Source organism: Anabrus simplex, chromosome 7, assembly GCF_040414725.1.
Source record: "Anabrus simplex isolate iqAnaSimp1 chromosome 7, ASM4041472v1, whole genome shotgun sequence".
In the NCBI taxonomy this organism is placed as follows: domain Eukaryota; kingdom Metazoa; phylum Arthropoda; class Insecta; order Orthoptera; family Tettigoniidae; genus Anabrus; species Anabrus simplex.
This window is the reverse complement of record NC_090271.1, coordinates 289,939,069-289,954,141: the sequence shown is the minus strand read 5'-3', so window position 1 is coordinate 289,954,141 and position 15,073 is coordinate 289,939,069. Positions and strand designations below refer to the sequence as shown.

At 37.7% G+C, this 15,073-nt stretch overlaps 1 protein-coding gene across 1 annotated transcript in view; it reads left to right on the top strand.

The window, feature by feature from the left end:
• The window catches only part of eIF4A (eukaryotic translation initiation factor 4A), a 131,312-nt gene extending 116,484 nt beyond the window's left edge, over positions 1–14,828 (top strand). Inside the window, exons 8-11 of the mRNA XM_067151728.2 lie at positions 4,697–4,869; positions 13,279–13,448; positions 13,529–13,711; positions 14,750–14,828. Coding sequence (XP_067007829.1) covers positions 4,697–4,869; positions 13,279–13,448; positions 13,529–13,673 — 488 coding nt within the window. The 3' untranslated portion in view covers positions 13,674–13,711; positions 14,750–14,828. The remainder of the gene's footprint in view (positions 1–4,696; positions 4,870–13,278; positions 13,449–13,528; positions 13,712–14,749) is intronic.
• Positions 14,829–15,073: the final 245 nt, after the last annotated feature.

Here is a 15,073-nt window from a genome sequence, read left to right as displayed (position 1 = left end):
TGAGGGTTTTACCTGCGGTCCATTGCGTGTTATTCTGTGAATATGATCATGTAAATAAAACCAATCACAGTGTTCTGTTTAACAGCTTACCCCCAGCTTACTGTAACAACTAGCCCCCTGTGATGCAATTTTGCTTTGCAGCTTACATCAATCCCATATATCACAATTCAGATTTTGTGATTACAGTGTCACGTACCTCAAATGTTGATGAATTATTGATATAATTATTGAATCCAAATCTGTTGATACTTAGAAGCTATGAAACAAAATTCTGTTAACAAAGAAATTACTCGGAGACACAAAATTCACATTTGTTCACATAAATGCTGCCTGGCTGAATGCTACGAGTGGTGGGGTTGAAAGGAGAACCGGACCGACAAGTGACACCGTCTGATGGGTTAGGGTATACTATTGGTGGCCGATTTAAAATCGGAATATAACAACTTGTCCTGTGTAACAAGTCTCCCCTACTTCACTGCCATATTTTATGATAAGTTTTATGTAAGTGTTGTAGGTTCTGATGAGTGTGTCTTGATTGCTCTCCCAAGTAGCTCCTGCTCGTCTCTTCAGCAATTTCATCTGTTTACTTTCTTCTCCACTTGTACGTGTTTGGTCCAGTTCAGCTTCTTGTCCATGATGATCCCTAGGTACTTGTTGCTTTCACCTTTTGGAAGTTCCTGATCATTGAATTTTAGACTGAAAGTAGGATTGCGATAACGTATTGTTTCCATATTGTTATTTTCAGTCCAGTTTTTCAAGTTTTATAAGTGCCTGGTTCATTCTGTGTTCAAGAAGCATTTGCTGATTTGGGCTGTTATGAGTTGTGGTCCAAATGATATAATCTGCAAACATGCTGATATTCACATTACTTATTTCCTTTATTGTTGTTGGACCGAGCTCGATAGCTGCAATCACTTAAGTGCGGCCAGTATCCAGTATTCGGGAGATAGTGGTTTCGAACCCCACTGTCGGCAGCCCTGAAGATGGTTTTCTGTGGTTTCCCATTTTCTTTTATTAAGGCCACGGACGCTTCCTTCCCATTCCTAGCCCTTTCCGTCGCCATAAGACCTATCTGTGTCGGTGCGATGTAATGCAACTAGCAAAAAAAAAGTTCTACGCTCAGTGCTAGGATATTCAAATCAAAATCTCTTTATTTGCAAATGAGATGTCTACCTCGGTGGCAAATGGTACACTAAAATACATTGTCAAGCACTAAATATTAAATTAACAAGAGAAGAAAATTTTCCTATAATACAATATTATACAATTTACGCTAACAATGTTTTCTATTAAACACACAGCTCATCCTTAATAAATTTATATTGTTTACAAAATTCTAATTATAATATCTCCTGTACTACTTACAAATATAGTCAACTGATATACAGTATGTGGAATTGCTTCAAATGATACTATAAAACTGGTATAACATTAATATTTACATTGCATTTATTTATTTACTATTTTTTTTTACCCGTTCTGGATCCTAAGTAGCATAACGACCTGCTGCGTCTTAACTAGAGCCCCTTTTGCCACCACTTTTCAGAGTTCCTGAAGGGCCTTCACAGCTACCGTAGCGGTCCCAGGGCCCTCAAAGTCCCCACTGTACTTCACCCCTACCGGCAGTCCCCTACTTTGGCTGTCCAAACTCCTTAGACCAGGGGATGGAATTAATTTATTCACACACATTTTTTTATTTACAATAACCTGCACCGGTCGAATGCCCTCTAACACTTCATTTATTTTCTCTGTTGCTGTTTATTCTCTTCTTGAATATCTGTACAGATTTTGGAAAAGGATCAAACACTACCCCTGGTAAACTGTTCCACTCCTTCACACCCTTCCCAATGAATGAAAATTTACCCCAATCGCTTCTGCTAAAATACCTTCTAATTTTATATTTGTGATCAGTCCTGCCGATATAATTATTTTCCAACTGAAGCCTCTCACGGATATCTCCCCATGCTGCTTCTCCTGTATAGGCTCTCTATAATCCTGTAAGTCTAGTTTTCTCCCTTCTCTTACTTAAAGTTTCCCACCCAAGTTCCTTTAACATTTCTGATACACTACTCTTTCTCCTGAAATTGATGGTTATGAATTTCATGTTTTTGGTCCGTATTGAACTGAGAATAATATATAAGTAATAATAATAATAACGTAAACGTTTCCACCTTTTCAATACAACAATATATTCACAAAATTACAAATTATATGGTACTAGTTTCGACCCATCCAGGGGTCATCATCAGCCCTGGATGGGTCGAAACTAGTACCATATAATTTGTAATTTTGTGAATATATTGTTGTATTGAAAAGGTGGAAACGTTTACGTTATTATTATTATTACTTATATATTATTCTCCTGAAATCCCCTGTTACAAATCTTGGTGCTTTCCTCTGCACACTATCTATTTCTTTTATTAGGTATTCTTGGTGAGGATCCCAAACACTGTTTGCATATTCCAATAATGGACGAACCATACTCAAGTAACTTTTTTCTTTTAATTCTTTGTTGCATCCTTTAAGTAGCCTCATTATGATATGTAATGATCTGTATGCTTTCCCAACAATATTTTATAAAGGCTCTCTTTCATTTTTCTCCTTTCTTATACATTCACATATTTTCAACACCACGAGTTGTACGATCTACAAAGTTTACTTCTTTTCCACGCATATATTTACAAGCAATATTCACCTTAAAGGATGTTCCTGCCAAAAACAGTAATATATTGATAAGTTTAGACAGATCTATGTAAATAAAGCCCATTTGACATAAGTTTGTTATAACCCGTATAAGACTGATATATCCATATTTCACAGAAGTGTTGGACTGCAAGGAAGGATTCCATTCATATTGCAGCATAACTTTTATTTTGTAACATTAGTTACCGTATAATCTCGAGTACCACCCGCACTGTTTTTCTGAAAATATCGCTTCCAAAATTGGGTGCGGGTCTTTTTTAAAATTTTGGGAAATTTATCTTTCTTAATGCGCGTAAATCGGGCATCACCGCCAGCGCGGCTTGATAACTGCTCTCTCCGTTCTCGGTATACACTACTTCCGCGCTTGGCGTCGTTCTCACGCTCGTTCTCAGAGTATTAACATGAATTCCACAAAGCGTTTGCGATCTTTTACTGCAAGTGACAAACTGAAAGTAGTTCGAGTGATCGTAGAACTTTGAAATGCAAGTGGACAGGACTGTGCTATTTGCTTTACGTCGCATCGACACAGATATGTCTTATGGCGACGATGGTATAGGAAAGGCCTAAGAATTGGAAGGAAGCGGCCGTGGCCTTAATTAAGGTACAGCCCCTGCATTTGCCTGGTGTGAAAATGGGAAACCACGGAAAACCATCTTCAGGGCTGCCGACAGTGGGGCTCGAACCCACGATCTCCCGATTACTGGATACTGGCCGCACTTAAGCGACTGCAGCTATCGAGCTCGGTGACAGGACTGTGAATGTTAAGGGTGCGAAAAGTGTTACCATTAGAACAGGTGGTAATGAAAAACAACGGTGTACGGTAATGTTGTTTATTCTCGCTGACGGAACCAAATTGCCGCCGTACATTGTTCTGAAGCAAAAAAACAGACCTAGCAGTCATTCCGGGCGGGATGTCTACGTGAACCGTCCATTGAAGCAGCCTTGAAACAGCTCTGTACAGAATGGATGGCGGCTGATAATCACACGCTGACACCAACTGGTCGTATTCAGCGCCCGGAAGTTCAGCTGCTGTGTTCGTGGATTTTGACGGCATGGTATCGTAAATAATTTTGGCATCCCTTTTTAAAATTTTGTTCTTTCAAAATAAGGGTGCGGTCTTATTCGGTGGCGCGTGGTATTCAAGATTATACAGTACTTTCAATATGAGTTTTAATAAAGACATTTTTATAAATGGAAATAACAGGACATTGAGGAAGAATTTTTTCCAGAACCCTTGGCTGTTTACATTAAGGAGCATGATATTTTATTTGTAACTTATCTGTACACATGTACTATGGCTCTTATTTTTAATATTTGAGGTGAAGTTAGCTCCATGATGAGTTAAAACTGGCCCTCTAGTGTAATAAACTAGTTCAGTACTTAACAAGTGTTGATTTGGTGGAACTTTTTTTTAAAGGTAGTTATGAAGTAGCATCAACATGGAAATGAAAATTATTTATCAAGATTATTACGAAAGAATGCCCTCCTTTAATTTCCAATTTTGTTCACAGTAGCTCGGTTAACAGATATTACTAATCAACATCGCTTTCGAATGTCTGAGAGAGCTTGCTAGTGCACTACGCGAGAAAATGATACCGAAGATGATCAGTCTCATTCCATATAATCACTTCGAGTTCATAAATAACTACAACAGGATAAATAATGCACGGTGAATTGCTCATAATAATGGATGCATCAGTGATGGGGTTCTTGCTGTAACCGAAAAACACACAGTTTAATGTAGGAAATTTCAAGGGACAGGGAAAAAACTCGTGGGGTTCTCGCTATATGCCTTATTTGTTGTAGCAAACTTATGCTGTACGTCAGAACTATTATCGTTTGACTGAAGGGTCTTAATAGTTTTTAAGTATTTTATTAAGGGTGCCATTTTCCACTCAGAACAGCTTACTTGACATTAATCATCTCTTTGTCACATTTTAAAAGTAAATGGATGTAATCTGTGATGTCATCTGTTTTTGTCTTATTTTTGTAGGTATCAAGCAGTTCTACATTTACGTGGAGAAGGAAGATTGGAAGTTTGATACTTTATGTGATTTGTACGATACCTTAAGTATTACGCAAGCTGTAATTTTCTGCAATACTCGCCGTAAAGTAGACTGGCTAACTGAAAATATGCATCGGAAAGACTTCACTGTGTCAGCTATGGTAAGATTGTTGTTTTTGATTGACATCTTTAGTCATTGGGAGTTATTTCCTCTTATTGAGAAAAGTGTAGAATACATTGTATTACGTATAAATCTATATGCAGCTGGAACAGTTCATTGCGACATCGCTTTTAATGACCTATTGTATATAACGGCGACATATAATGGTCCTGTCCAAATCTTATATATTGTATATTTAAAAATCGCTTAGTACGACATTGCTTGTTAAGTCATGTTGTATAAAACTGCTTAATTTTTAATCACATTTTCGGAGGAATGTAGACTGTTATAGTCCAGTGTTTATTTTCAAACTGTTTTCAGTAGATTGTAGGTTTCAAATCTGTCTCTTAAATAGTCAAGGCAAGCATCGCTGTGAAGATGTTGCATTGATTGCAAAATTAAGAAACATCAGCATCGCGAAGGAATTGTGTGTGTCACACTCAACGATTTGTACAAATTGGACGGACATAGACCATCTCATTTATTAGCCATGATCGTGTGCAAAATTATTGATCAGTTTACATTGTTGCTGCTTCTTTCCTTGCTTGTCATTTTATATTGTGCTGACAACTTATTGCTGTACGTGCTGTGTAAACATTAGAAGAAAAATTCCTCTCGGTCGGACTCCTCAAATACTGTTACAAATACAGGACTTATTTCATTATGTTTTTTGAAGTTGTAACTTAGATATGACATTTTTACCAACAAAAAAACTGATACATGTGACTATCGCCTCTAACAACAGTTAATATGCAGTCCTTTCGGAGTAATTATAACTGGTTTGGACTGTATTTCCTGTTATTTGCTTCCTCCATTGAGTGATTTGTAAAATTACTTCTCGAGATATACAAGAGGGGTGGATAATGTAGTATTTCATAATCATTATTGTTCACTGCATAGTGAAGTCAGGAGGGCTCTTTGGTATCAAATCAAGATTTTTGGATTACAGTAGAATTCCATTAGTCCGGCATCCAACAGTCCGGAACGCCCGCTGGTCCGGCACCATTCCATTTTTTTTTTTAATTTTTTAATTTTTTTTTACGTTTGTGACAGTAAAAGCGCACGGCACGGTTCGAAACCACCCGGAAGGGTCTACTACGCGTCTGCTATTGTTGGACACAATCGGCATTGTTGGCTCTCGCCACACACAGGTTCATTGTTTTGATTGCCAGCACTTTTCCTTATGGTATTTTTTCTTGCGATCTAGGATCCGTATTACAGTAGTGCAGTAGTGTAGTGAACACACGTATCAAAGTGCCCTGTGGAAGTTTTCTTGGTATTTAAGCAGTGATGATGTTCTCGAAACCAAAACCTTAAAGTTCCCAATCAGGAGAGAAACGTAAGCACATAACTCTGACCATCAACCAGAAACTGGAAATCATGAAACACCTGGAGAAAGGTGATCGTTTGTTTAATGAATTTAATATTGGATCGTCAACCATTTACGACATAAACAATTAAAAACGATAACGTAATGAAATTTGCTTCTCAGTCGGTAGCTACTGAAAAATTGGCTTCCAGGCAAACATTTAAAAAACCAAAACTAGAACAATTAGATAGCTTATTGTACAAATGGTTCAGTGCAGTACGCTCTGAAGGAAAGCCGGTAACGGGGCCAATGTTTATTGAAAAGGCAAAGAAATTTGGACAAGACTGAGGTGTTGCAGACTGTGAATACAATTTTTCTGATGGTTGGCTCAGAAACTTTAAGTTTCGTCATGGAATTCGAAGACTTCATGTAATCGGAGACACATCAGCAAACCAAGGTTCAACAGAAAAGTACAAAGACGAGTTTGAAAAAATAATCGCAGTTAATAATCTAACAGCTGATCAGATTTACAATGCTGATGAAACAGGCCTACTATGGCGGTGCTTACCAACATCTAGTCTAGCTGCGGCAGGTGAAAAGGCAGCAAAAGGGTTTAAAAAACATACAGATTGATGGTTTTGCTATGTGCAAATGCGTCTGGAAGCGACCCAAATAACTCGTTTTGTAATTGGTAAATCTAGAAAACCTCGGTCATTTAAAAATGTTACGAACTTGCCCGTTCATTATGACACTCAAATGCGTGGATGACTGTCACCTTATTCAAAGACTGGTTCTTTCATCATTTTGTTCTGCAAGTCAGAGGAAGCTTGGTCTACCAAAAGACAGCAAAGCCATCGTTCTTTTGGACAACTGTAAAGCACCAGTAGCTCAGTAAGTTTCTGGAAGTATATTTGCTGCACTTCTGCTGCTTAATGTTATGTCGCTGATTCAGTCAATGGATCAAGGGCTAATCCTGAACTTTCATTGTTTTTATAGGAGTTCTTTTGTTTGCAGCCTGATAATTACTGAGTGTGAGGTAACTAAATTTCAAAAAAAAAATTATGTACAAGATGCCATGTATGCTGTTGCACTGCGCTGGGCTCAAGTAAAAAAAGAGTTACTTTACAACGGTGCTGGGGAAAACTTTAGCGAACTGCTGATCCTGCATTTGATTCAACACCCCAGACTGTTGAGAAGGAACAACATCCCAAATCAGTGTATGAAGTTTTGGATGTTGTAAGAAGTGTAACCTACAACAATCCTTTGGATAACATATCTGAAGAGGAACTCACGGAGTGGATTCAAATGGATAACAATGAACATACCGAGCAGGAGTTAACCGATGAGGACATTATCCAAAGTGTATTAAACCCTCAACCTATACACAATCTTGAAGAGTGTGACTCAGATGAGGAAACCGAAGAAAAGGAGAGAATCAACTGGGCAGAAGCCGCAGAGTCCCTAAATAAATTCATTACTTTTGTTGAGTGTAATACTAATTATAATGCCACTGAACTTGCTGATTTACATATCATCAGGAATAACTTTTAGCCAAGCAACAACACTCTCGAAAACAAAAAGATACACGTTATAATTCTCATGTTAGGTCCGTATTGAAATGTACGTAAATACAAAGTACAGTAGAAGTCCGATATAGCGAGTACGGCATATAACGAGAACTCCGTTATAGTGACGATTTTTTCGGTGCCTTCAAAATTCCTATATTAAACTGTGTATCGTCCTTCGGTTACAGAGAGAGCCCTATCACTGGCGCATCCGTTATTACGAGCGATTAAGCGCGCGCGATATTTTCCGTTACCGATATTTATGCACCACAGCGATGATCTTGCATGCGATCAATTACCTTCCAGATCGTTTCCTCGCTATGTGCACTAGCGAGGTTTCTCGTCAACATTCGAAGGCGATATCGGAGTCGATTAGTAATACCAGCCGACAGCTGTTCCGTAAAGAAAATTCGAAATGAAAGAGAACATATTTTCGTAATAAATGCGTAAATGTGTCCGATAACGGTTAACTCGTTAAAAATTAATGCTGACTAAACTACTACTTAATTTTGAGGCTAAATACTGCAATTAAGTAAGAATGGGATACACCTCAAGATATGGCATAGTGCTTAATTGATTTTAGAGGTTAGTTTATATTTTGTCGCGTCTGGTTAAATTACGGAAAGGCTGTTATTAAAATTTATAGCGAGAAGGTTATCACTTCTCTACTGGCACTTGAAGTTTGAACTGAAACGTTTGATCATCTTCGGTACAGTATAGTTTTCTCACTTTGTGCATTTGCGAGCTCTCTCGTTGACATTCAAAGGCGACTGCTGTTCTCTAAAGAAAATTCGAAATGAAAGAGGATAACATGTTTTCGTAACAAATGCGTAAATAACGCGGCCGATAGCAGTTGTTAACTCATTAAAAATAAAGACTGAAGTAAACGATATCTTAATTTTAATGTTACCGGCATATACGGAAATTATGTAAGAATGTGATACACTTTAAGGTATGGCAGAGTGCATCACTGATTTCAGAAGATATTTCATATCTTCTCGCGTCTAGTTTAATTTTGGAAAGGCTGTTTACATGTACATTTTTCGCGAGGTGGTTATCATTTCTCTACATGCGTTTTAAATATGTTTTCATGATACTGTACATTTACGGTTAGGTTAGGTGACGCTGTTTGAAGAAGATAGCTGAGGTGTTTGCCACAGAAACCTCTGGTGTGATACCGTATTTCTCCGAATAGAGACTTTTTTTTCTCAGAATCTCATGCGAAAACTCAAGGGTTGTTGCATTCGCAGCCTAACAGTAAGTTAATGGATACCAGTGGAAACTACCGCGGTAACCACGCTGCTTCTTTTCACACGCGCACAGAACTCGTTGACAATAAACACCCGCTTGTTTACTATACATCGCTAGCTGCGACAACCTGTTGTATGTGTAACGTCATTGGATCTCTGGAAATAGTGAAGAGAGAATAGCGTTCTATTAGCCTCTACAAAAACGTTTCTCAGATTTGCAGAATGGCATCAAAACATACAACCCTTCGAATTCTTAGAAAGGCTATGGCTACTCAGTGGCGGAGTTATAACGCGTCTATTGTACTTGACGCTTAGTAAAATTAAGTTTTATAGGCAGCAGGAATATTTTCGTGATGGATAGTTGTATTGCAAAGATACGTGGAAAAGGTATTGCTGGCAAATTTTCAACTGGTTCTAGTTGATATTATGATGCCAATTTTAAGTTAATGGATATTAAACACTCGGAAATGTAGAATAAGTGTGTAGCCGCAAGAAAATATGGCATAGGCTTAACTAAAGCCAATATTTGGCGTTAGCGTGAAGACCGAGCTAAAAAACGTACTGTAAAAAAAATACATTCAATGGTCTGCAACAAGGATGCTTTAAAGAAGTCGAAGATGAAATTGTGAGGTATGTGCACGAAAAACGCAAGGGCGGAATGGCCATACCGTGGCGCAATAAACTCGTTCGTTGACTTTCAATGTCCGCGATTAGGCCTATACATCGCTAGCGACTGAATAATTTGGCCGAACCCGGCACGCGAGACGTGCGTGTAGCGGTAACTGGTTTTATCTGGCGCTGAGTAAAAGTAACAGTTTTATAGACAGCAAGAATAATTTCCTGATGGATCGTCGTATTGTAGAGCCGCATGGAATAGGTTTTGCCGGCAAATTTTCAACGGGTTCTCTTCGGTATTATGATGCCAATTTTAAGTTAATGGTCCTTAAACCCGCGGAAATAAAGAATAATTGTGCAGCCGCAAAAAAAAAAAAAATAGTACGGCATGACGAAAGTCGATGTTCGGCGTCTAAAAATGCGTAGGCCTACTGTACATGAACTTGATTTAAATTTTGAAGGAAAAAGTGGGGTTCATCTTGGATTCGGAAAAATACGGTAGTATATTTTTTTTTTCAGAATGAAATTAAACACACAGTACACTTTCACGTAGTATCGGATTTCGAAAAATAACAAACAAGTAACCCGCAGTGTTGAAATCATCTGCGGAAACACAAGTTTTGAACAAACTGATTGCCGTTTCATACCGATTTTAATGTGCATGGGGGGGGGTTCCGACTTTTATACAAAATCGGATATAACAACAATCCGTTATAGCGTGTAAATTGTTCGCTGTTATGAATTCTCGCTATAACGGACTTCTACTGTATGTTATTTAATATCTACCTATTCAATACAAAGAATAGAGGTGTTAGAAAGTTTTTATTCTTTAATTATTTGTTGATTTATAATTCAAAAGGTGGTTTGTGTTTTTATTTTTATGTTTTGGCAAAACAGTTTAAGTTGCAAAGCAATCACGTTTGTACAATAAGTGCATTATAAAATTAAAAAACAAAGTGGCAGGTAAACTGTTAAACTTGCCTATGGAAGAGTGAGGAAAACTTACAAGGAAGTTGCCTTTTTATTTTACATGCACTTCCATACAGCATCTTGAAAAATACATTTTAAATGAATACAAGATACAATACATTTTTGAAAATGGTTTCTCAGAATCCACATTTGAACATGGGTACTACACACATTTTAATGCAACAGTTGCATAGTCTTGGCAAGCAAGCCTTAATCCCATGAGGCTCTCCGGTACGTTTCACATTCACATAATCTTCTTCAGGCAGTTCGTTCTTGATGGCAGTCAGGTAAATGCTGTGAGCCTCTAAAAACTGTTGAGACTCCATCCTCTTACAACAAATGGGGCATTCTTCTTAAAACTGGAACAGTTCTGTAGAAGATACGTTCTTAGGTGCATGCCAAGGATCAAACAATGACCCGATGGCTTCTGCAGTCTTCGTAGCTGGATCCGTGGTCCTTAAAGTCCTGACTTTTGCTAGAGCTGGCCGGGCAACACACGTAAGCTTGGACTTAACCATTATCTGCACCTTTTGAGGAAGCTGTTGAACGTTTTGGAGGATTGGTTGAATACTGCAGTCTCGTAATAGCTCGAGTTTTACCTCAGTCATAAGCTTCCCAGAGAATACGTGAAATTTTGGGTACTTAGATCCCTCCGATAAATTATGCAAGTCCATAAGAGAGGCACCAACACCAGAAAAACTCTCTGCCTTGTAATTTTATAATTTGTGTTGTTGAAGTCTATGCTTGTTGGAAAAATTTGACATCAGAATTTGAATCTTAGTGTTTTGAAAAATGCTAGTAGATCTGACATGTGTGGCCATATATTGCAGCCTTTAACCAAAAATAGAGGTCATGCGAAATTGGGGTTGTACTGTATTTAAGGATTTAAGAAAATTGACTTTCACTGGATAAAGGAATATCAGCTTCGTGTATTAAAATAATTTTCATAAATATTTAGGAGTTTTATTCTCTGGAAATTTATTATGTAAACTTTCAAAATTTGAAAATGTGTAGCAGGAAGTTTGTTCTGCAGCACTTTTATATGCATACGTTCTGTCTTAAGATGTACATGCGAGCACAGAAATGGTGTCCCGGTATAAACAAAGCATGGTATACCCCCACCTCCACGCTTATCACATTGCTGCAGGTAGACAGCCCGCTACAAGACTGTTGTGATTGAAATGGGCACAGTGGTGGTTGTATAGCAATACACACACACTGCCTTCAGCACTACCTGTTCACTCCCTCCCCTCTTTCTCGGTACTGGAGTGGCCTTCGACACTACCCCTTCACTCCCTCGCCACCTTTCAGTACTGGAGTGGGGCAGTGTTGATTGTTTACGTCGGGACACCATTTCTGTGCTTGTATGTACAAACAAGATTAGGATACAATTATAATACAATAGCAATAATGCTAATAATATTGGATATTTTTTTTAAAAAATTCTGAATATACTTAGTCTGTATCTAATTAAGGATCTACTTTACTAATCTAAGCATTAAATAAGGTAAGATACATGTTGTCCTAGACGTTATATTTGTTGTAGTAATAGTCAAATAATTATAGGAGGAAAATATAATGCATTTAATGAATTGCAATAAAAGAGTGCTCTCTCCCTAGTTTCAGGAGATCCAGAACTAGGGGATGGGAGTATTGTTCTATGCTAATGTCTTGTATCCTGTAGTAACAAAATTGAATTGTTGCTCATTTTTCTGGAGTGTTCTTTAATTACTGTGTCCTTTTCCTTTTGTTCAAGGTTTAGCAGTTTTAACGTCGCCTGGCTCTGGGCCCTACAAATCCCTTATTTCTGCTGTGCAGTACTCTTGAATGTTGTTGAACAGATATTTTGCCCTTTCGGTAGTCACGCCTTTTCCTTCCATCTTCTTTTGGTTTGTTTCCCAGCTATGAGCAGTGAACGTATGTTTCCAGTCTATCACCAGTTTCTTTTCCTAGGACGGCTTTAACTTTTGACTGAGGGGTGTTATCTGAAGTGTCTGCTCGATTTTGTGTACTGGTCTTGAAAATTATTCATCTATATTGTTCACCATTTCAGTTAGCCAGATTTGGGTTTAGCAAAGTTGGGTTATTCTCTATTTTAGAGTATTTAGAACTTCTAGTTTCTTTGAAATACCATGAAGGGTAATAGTAGAACAAGACTTCAAGACGATGGGATGTGCATGTGTGCTACCTACCAAAGTTGCAAAGACCAGAATATTTATTTTTGGCCCTGGGAGAATATACACTTCTTCCAATAAATTGGACATCTAACACACATTATGGTTACAATAGGATAACAAAATACCTGTTTAAATCATGTTTTTGATGGTTCAGTGAATCAGGATTATTATTTACATGTGGCTAACGCCTGACAATTCTCATGTAGTTCTGGAAACATCTTTTTAAATGAGAGCAGCCACTGCTGTGTACTATAACTCTTCGAATGGGGAAAACTCTTGTTCAGAACAATAATATGCCCACTTGAATAATTAGGTATACTTCCATTAATACAATTTTTGCACTGTTGTTCAGAGAGGATTATTACTGTATTGTGCTTCTTCTTACAACAAAAATCACCACCACTACCACCTGTAAATATATTCATAGTATACCTTAGTTGGGCTGTATATGGACTTCACTCACATTGTAGAATATTTTACCTTTTTATTTTAGTCTTCTAGACTGATTTTATTTGTATGTTACAGCATGGAGATATGGAGCAACGTGAACGTGATGTGATTATGAGACAGTTCCGAACCGGTTCGAGTCGTGTCCTGATCACCACTGATCTTTTGGCTCGTGGAATTGATGTACAGCAGGTTTCGTTAGTCATAAACTATGACTTGCCTTCAAATCGAGAAAATTATATTCATAGGTACAGTTGTCTCTACTCTGAATGTACTATACTTTGCAGTTGAATGTGGAAGTTGCTGACAGTTGCCATTATCTTTTCAGAATTGGCCGTGGTGGTCGGTTTGGTCGAAAAGGAGTTGCCATTAATTTTGTCACCGAGGAAGACAAACGTACGCTGAAGGACATTGAACAATTCTACAACACCCGCATCGTCGAGATGCCAATGAATGTAGCAGACTTGATCTAAGTCTAGTGCTGTTCTGTATTGCCTCGAGTTTTGATGGTGTGAGTATCGAGGTTCTGATCGCACCCTAGGGGTTCTGGACTTGCTGCGTATATTGTGATTTTGCGAATTCTTATTCTGCGCCGATCGGCACATGATGAGCACTTGATTCTCCAGGCATCCTCAGCCAGCGTTTTTGTGCTGTTCCTTGGACTCTCACTGCGAGACTCCAGTTTTGGGAGAGGTTAGCCCGTCTGACCTCGGTTTCTACAGTGATTTGTTGCGACAGATTTCTGTCTTGGTTTACGATTAAATTAGTCTCTTGACAGACTAAATACCTTGATATTTGTCGTGTCGTGTTGATAAACTAAACTGGTGTCATTATTTGTATGTTGATTAGTTTGATCTTCAATTTTGATTCAATTGTATTATATGTTTAGGTATATATATATATGAATTAGTGTAAGTGAAGGGTTTAATTTAATATTGTGGATCATACTTGATCCTGGCCTTGATAACAGGCTCAGGTTTAAACATGTTAACTAATTTCGTAATGGCGCTGTGTACGTGTATGCAGTTTCTCTTTACCTATCAATTACATGCTGTGCTATTCTGGGTAGATAATAGAGCATATTTCCTCATTACATTCATTTTACAATTCATTTCTCTACATTTTGCCAGCACTCAGCAGAATTATTCTAAAGCAGCTAAACCCATTATGGGTTTGACAACAACTAGACTTCGAAAGGTTTTCTTTTCTTGTAGCATTCTGGTTTATTTCATTATGCCATGCTTCCATTCTCAAGTGTTCTGTTGCCTAGGCAGATGTTTGGTGGGGTTTTGGAAGGGCTATTTTAATAGGAAAAGGTGCAGGAGACGATATATCCCCATTTGTTTGCAAGAAAACAGATTTTGTAGGATCTTATTTAGCATATTAATAAAAATTCTCTTAAAGCATGAATAGTACTGTATCTTGTTCTTTAAAATCACCTGGAACAAAACCCTGTTTGAGCATGGATTACTTTTAGAGAAGTGAAAGTTGTGATTTAAGGTGGCATATACATGGTTGTATTGTACAAAGTGCTTTTCTGTATTTCCAGGCATTATTTGGCCAGTCCACCGGTGGGAAGAAATTTTTGGAAATAAAGATCAAAATTTCCTAATTGAAGTCCAGCAAAACAGTGGTTTTCTTATGTGTATCACTCCCTACTGATCCTTGTCTCCCATCTTTGATAAAAATACAAATTGCATGGATTGAATGTAAAGACTTTAATGCGACTTTTTTAGACAATTTTTATATTACTTTACTTTTTAGCTATTTTTATTTTGAAGTAGTTTTATTATAAATTTCTATTTACATTGTTTTTATTTCTATCTTGTACAGTGGCAAAGTTTACTTTTTATGAAAATACTGAATAAAAGTT